Source organism: Benincasa hispida, chromosome 1, assembly GCF_009727055.1.
Source record: "Benincasa hispida cultivar B227 chromosome 1, ASM972705v1, whole genome shotgun sequence".
Taxonomy (NCBI): Eukaryota; Viridiplantae; Streptophyta; class Magnoliopsida; order Cucurbitales; family Cucurbitaceae; genus Benincasa; species Benincasa hispida.
In genome coordinates, this window is record NC_052349.1 from 56319656 (window position 1) to 56326135 (window position 6480).

Sequence of the window (6480 nt, forward strand, 5' to 3'; positions counted from 1 at the left end):
CTGTGAAAGTTATGCTTGTGCTTCTTTCTTCTTTACCCCATTAGAGAGAGAGAATGGAGATGGTGCAAAAACCACCTATTTTTAGGGTGGTAGTTGAATTTATACCAAATTTGTAGAGTATTACAATTGAACCTTCAAATTCATATGATCATAAAAATGTTAACAATTATATGAATTTAAGAGTTATTTTTTATCATTTGGAGATCTAATTTTAGTACTGGTATATATTTGAGAGCTCAATTTTTATAATTGAATGTTAGAGAACTTCAACCTTATTTTAGGGGTAGTTTTTGCACCTAAAAATCACTCCAATGGTTAAATGAGCCCATAAATAAATAAAAAGAAAGAAAAAAAATATACATATAAAATCGAGAAAAATATAATTTTTGGTCCTCAGATTTTTTATCTCGTTTCTATTTGGTCCTCAAGGGATCGTTTGGCCCATCAACTTATTTAAGTAACTAACTTAATAGTAAACAACATTATTAAAGTTACACATTTATTGATTTTTTTTTTTAAAAAAAATATTTTTCATATTTAGCAAAAAAACTCCATCTTTTCTTCTATCTCTACTTTTTATATTTACCAATTAAGTCCATCTTACACTCTTAATCTACTTTTTACAATTATTAAATGACTCAATCTTACAATTCCATGCTAAATACAAACTTATTAACTCCAACATATTATCCTTGACTTATCAACTTCACTTAGTGGGCTAAACACCCCGTTTCAAAATATTATACTTTTTCTTAAGCTTTGAGTTTGATGTCAATTTAGTCGACAATTTTTAAAATGTTATAGTATTTTGGATTAAATTTAAAATTGCTTTTACTCATCGGGTAATTTTGAAATGTTTTTCTTAAATATTTGATAGCAATACTATCGTTTTTTTTTTTTTTTTAACAATAAGAGTATTTCTAGAAATTTTTTTAGGGTAAATTGCAAAAACCACCCTTGAAGTATGGTGACAATTACAATTACACTCTTAAACTTATAATTTTAAAAATTGAGCTCCAAACTTATATAAGTGTTAAAATCGAGTCAAATTGGACCTAAGCTTACATAATTGTATAAATTATAACGTTTGTATAAGTTTAAGGATTCAAATCTGAATATATGTAAGTTCAATTTCTACATTATTATATGATTGACGGTCCAATTTTAACATGCGTAGAAGTTTAGAGGTCAAATTTTTAAAATTTAAAGTTTGATAGTGTAACGACAACTATAGTATTAAATTTCCGTAGAAATGTCGATATTTACATCGATATTTTCACGTTTCCTAGTTCGATAACGACATGAGGAGTGAATCAATATTTTCATCATATTGTACAAAAATCCACGAAAGATAATAATTAAACAACAAAATATCATTAATATAAATAATAGATCCTTATTTAAAAATTATTATATGTTTATTTATTAATTTATTATTATTTTTATAAGTTTTCTTGAAATATCCATTCAAATGGAAATTTTATCTATATTTCCGTAAAATTAAGATTTCAACTCATATATATGATTAAGAAAAAAAGGAAAAAAATATAGTAAAGTTTTGAATAATCCCTCTCCTTCCTTCTTCTTCCTCCTCTCTGTGCGTGTCACAGCACAGTGTTTGTAGTTCTGACGCGAGGACTGGGCTCACATGACTTACCCTGCAAACCACGTATTCAAGATGGACAAAATAAACCCAAATATCTTCTCTTTCTTCTTCTTCTTCTCTCTCTTCTTTTGTGAAAAAGGTCTTTGTTGAGTCTGCCACTCCCATTTTCATTTCTGCAAACTGCAGTAAACCATATTACCATCATCGTCCTTTCTCCTGAAACCCCCTGACTCGGCCTCTCTTTCTCAACGGGCCTCCTCCTTTCTTCCCTATCCTTTTCTTTTCCCCCTCTCTTTTCCTTCCTTTTTACCCCCTCTTCTTCTCTTCTTTCTCTAGAACCTCTCCTCTCCCTTCCCTCATTCCTCTATTCTGGCTCTCCCAACCATGGAAAGCTTCAGCTTGCTCAAATACTGGAGAGGGGGCGGTGGTCCTACTCCTGCTGCTCTCCCTGATTTTCCCTTTAACTCCAACTCCTCTGCTGCTACTCTTGTCACCGCCCTCCCCCACAACCAGGCCGAAACAGATGAGGAGGAGAATGATAACGATGATGGGCCGTTCTTTGATTTGGAGTTTGCTGTTCCTGACGAGGATGAGACTCGAAAGCATGGGACAAACTCTATTGATGGAACTGAAGAAGAAGACGAAGATGAAGAAGATGGGGATTCGGATGGTGAAAGAGAGTTCAACTTCACGCTCTCTTCTGGCTCTAGCAATGAACATTCCGATGCCAATCTCACCTTTTCTCCTTCTGATGACTTGTTTTTCAAAGGAAAGCTTGTCCCAGTTGAAGCTTCCTCCAATGGCGGTTCTGAACCAAACATCAGGCCGCAGCTTCGTGTCACATTGTTGAAATCAGCCGCTAAGTTTAGGGTCTTCATGTCGGGTCTCAAGAAATCGAAATCGAACGGGGAAAAGAAAACAGAGACGGATGGATCTGTTGGGGAAACGATTAAAAGTGAAACAAAAGAAGAGACGACGGAAAACCCATCGGAGAAAAACGAGAACCAACCAGAAAAAGATCAGAACCAGACAAAGAATAAGTTTTTCGCTGTGAAGTTTAAGGTAGAGGAAGTTCCGATCATGTCTTTGTTTACTAGAGACAACAGTTCAAGAGGCTCCGGCGGAGCTACCATCAACAAACTCCAGAAACAAAGCTCCGATGAATCAACTTCGGAGGAAAATCGCTTCTCAAAAGAGGTAATAATGCAAAAGTACTTGAAGATGGTGAAGCCTCTGTACATTCGGGTTTCAAGGAGATACGGCGAGAAGTTCAGACTATCCGGGCAGCTTATATTGGGTGCAGCCGGAGCTAAGTCTGGTGCACCGCCGTCTATAGCGGCGCCACCCAAGTCGCCGTCGGTGGAGAAGCCCGTGACAGAGACAGAAGTTGTGGAAGTGAAAGCACCAACAACCACCAACTTCAAGGGCAGGAACATGCCAGCTAAGCTAAGAGTGGTTTGCAAGCATTTGGGGAAAAGTCGGTCAGCTTCCTCCGCCGTAGCGGCGGCGCCACCGGGGGTAGCTCCGTCGAGAAGAGACGATTCGCTTCTACAGCAACAAGACGGAATCCAGAGCGCCATTCTCCATTGTAAGAGATCCTTCAACGCATCTCGAGGTAAAAATTCAAAAAAAAAAAAAAATGTTCACCATTCTGTTACAAGTATTAAAAGTTCAACAATTTTTGTTCAACTTCATTAATGGATCATTTCTTTCAATGACAGATTCAGAGTCTTCCCTACTATCAAGGTCAGTAAGTGACACACTCCGTGACAAACCTTCAGATTTAACAGAAAAAGCTATTGGTTGAACGTAAAGACAACAACGATCACTTGATCAGATCGAACCATGAGAAAATTTCAAGCCACAAATAGAAACGGCGGGAAAATTTTGGTTAATATCCTGAATATTTCTCTCGCTTTATATAAATATATATATAAATGTGTAGTATATGTAAATGTGCAGGTGTTGGTGTTGGGTTAGGATTGAATTTCTGGGGTGGCTTTGTCTTCTAAGTAAAAAAGGTTCAATCTTTCCATTGAAGGGAAAAAAGGAACTAGAGAAGAAAACATTGGATTGTATGTGTTCTTGTAATCAGTAAAAAGCATTAGGAACTGATACATACAAACCAAGAACAGTTGCCCCAAATGAAACTTAGTTACCACTGAGCTAAAGTGGGGTGCTATGAAATTATGTTACTTTTTCTGGCTTTTTAGATTGGTAAAGGATGTGGGTCTTAACTATGGCTGTTCTCTGTGCCAAAAATGGTGTCTTTAGTGGTCAGACAAGTGGGGAAAAGTGGGTTTTACTTAAACAGTGAAAAATGAGTTTCTTTCTTTCTTCTCTCTTTCTTTTTTAAGGTCCAGAGAAAGAAAGATGAGTTATCCTTTTTTTTTTTCCTCTCTCCACCCTCTTGTTTTATTCAATGGGATTATGGTCTAAAAGTAAGAACAAAGGGAAGCATGTGGGGATTTATTGGATGCCTTTATGGAGGTTAATGATGATGGGTCTCCATATTCATGAATCAGTTGAAATCTTCAGCTAAAGTTTTTAAAATATTTGGTGTGTTTGTAGATCCAATTCTGTCTTTTCAAGACACAAGGTTTTTGATTTGGTCCCATGAAAATCACTGCCTCTGGGGAATGCTCTCTTGTTCCTTCCTTCTATGCCAAATTGTTGTCATGTTGTCCATATTATGGTTGGTTTGGTTTTTCTTTCTTTTTAATTCATTATCTTTTGAAGTACATATAATCGTATTATTGTCTTAATGGATGCTGGAGAATTTTTCCAACACAGGGTTTGGACCTTTCTGAGTTCAGTGTTCTTTTTTTTTCCTCCCTTTTTTAAACTACTATTTTATCCATCTGCCCACCCTCTTCTAAGTTATTGCTTTTTTGTCAAAAGGTAAACTACGTAATTGAATTAAATACTATTCTGGTCATTACCTTGGTTCACTTGCTTTTAAAATACTCATTTTAGTTAATGATCGATATCTTTATACTCTTAAAAAGTGATATTTTCATCTTTATTCGCAAAAAGGACTACATTTTCGAAGTGAAGAGATCAAAACAGACGTTTTGAAAGTATGAAGAGTAAAATTAATAGAATAAAATATAGAGGAATTCAAAATTAACATTTTTTTTAAAGTATAGGGTCCAAAATAAGCTAGAGTTAGGAGTTTCTATTATAAAAGTTACGTAGGTAAAGATTAATATATTCCTCATTTATTAGAAGAAGAGTTTAAGTGGGTATTTCCGAGTTGACTGAAGGAAGGAGGGCAGAAACTTCCAAATTCTCACGAGTAAAAATGATTCAGATACACCTTTAATTGTAGTAATTATCTCCTTTTTCAAACAGTTGGCTCAGAATATGGCTTTTCTACCCTTCTTTTTTTCTGTGTTTCCACTCCAGTGAAAAAAGAATATCCAACTTGATGAGGTGTAGAGGGAAGAGGCATCATGTGACACATTTATTTTTAGACATCCTTGTAGTATATAGACAAGGGGGGTTTTTCAAATCTCAATTTCTATCCTTTTTTGTTTTGTTTTGCCAGAGAGGGAGACAGAGAGATTAGGCAGATGATTAATTGTAATAGTAATGTCTCCTACATGTGCAGCTACAGAGGTTGACCACCACCTCCACCCTTCTACCCATAAATTAACTCATCATAATATTGGAAATGGAATAGTGGGTTTGGCTTTCTTTGAGTCATGTGACAAATCTTTTTAAAAATTATTTATATAATTTTATTTTGGGGTTTACTTATTTAGTTTTGAATTTGTCATATGTGTCTCAATCTAGGGGAAAGGATACCTCTTGTCTCCATCCTTTTTGTCTTGTGATTCTCCTAGAATTTCAAATGAAGATAAGATGAACAACTACAATATATCTACTGGGAGGATCTTGAATGACTCTTGATTTGAGTTGTTTTAATGGAGATTATTGACTTAAATTTAGAATATTTTTGGGTATTCCTTTTGGAGGGTGTTGACTCAGATTAAATTCATATAGCCTAAGATTATGATTAAGTTACGTGGGTTTATTTTCCAAGACTAGATCTATTAATTCAATGAACCAACTTCATTTGTGATAATAAAAAAAATCAAGAGCAGAAGATTTAAACTGATTAACACATTATATTTCTTCAGCTGGTATTCGTCAATTTATAAAGGCTTTTAGTGGAAGTATGCAACTTATGCATTCTCCATTGCCAAGTGACAATCATTGTTCAAAGTCAAAAGTTGTATCTAATCATCCTCATCAAGTTTGAAGCTTTTATTCACAGAGAAATTATCCACCAACTACAGTGGCCACAGCAATAATAAATATGATTGTGTAACAAACTACTCGATTATTATTAAAAGACTAGCAATATGGGGATTGTGAAAATGACCAAAAGGTTTTAGGCTAGATAAATGGCCAATTTTCTAAAGAGTTGGTTTTTCTCTAACCCATAGAGTCATCCATTCTCTTCTTCTTTCCGTTGTATTCTTTATCTTCCTAGTTTTTCCTTGTCCCAGTGAATACAACAATCTTTCGTAGACTGCGTTTTATTCCTTCTAAACACGAGAACCCTCCTGAGACTGAAAACAACAGACTATTGTACTTGGAACACTGCCTGGGAAGGGCCACTCCTTCTCAGCCTACTTTCCTGATAACTGGGATTGGCACCCGGGAAGGAAGACCATTTATCTTCCTGTTCCATCTTAAACGGGAAGATTGTGTCTTCCTTCCCGATTGGGACCATGACCGGAAAAATGTATGAAGTCTAGTTGAGATTCAAAATGTTTGTGTCCCCTGTCAAAGCTCGACTTTTACAGTTGAGAAATGATGTTCTTGGCCGAAAACAAACTCACTATATTATTCTTTCACCAATA

General features: G+C 35.4%; 1 protein-coding gene across 1 annotated transcript; it reads left to right on the top strand.

The window, feature by feature from the left end:
- Positions 1-1526: 1526 nt before the first annotated feature.
- Positions 1527-3801, top strand: LOC120092064 (probable membrane-associated kinase regulator 2). Its single transcript, XM_039050268.1, has 2 exons — positions 1527-3221; positions 3328-3801. The coding sequence occupies exons 1-2, from the start codon at positions 1991-1993 to the stop codon at positions 3411-3413; spliced, it is 1317 nt and encodes a 438-aa protein (XP_038906196.1). The 5' UTR covers positions 1527-1990; the 3' UTR covers positions 3414-3801.
- Positions 3802-6480: the final 2679 nt, after the last annotated feature.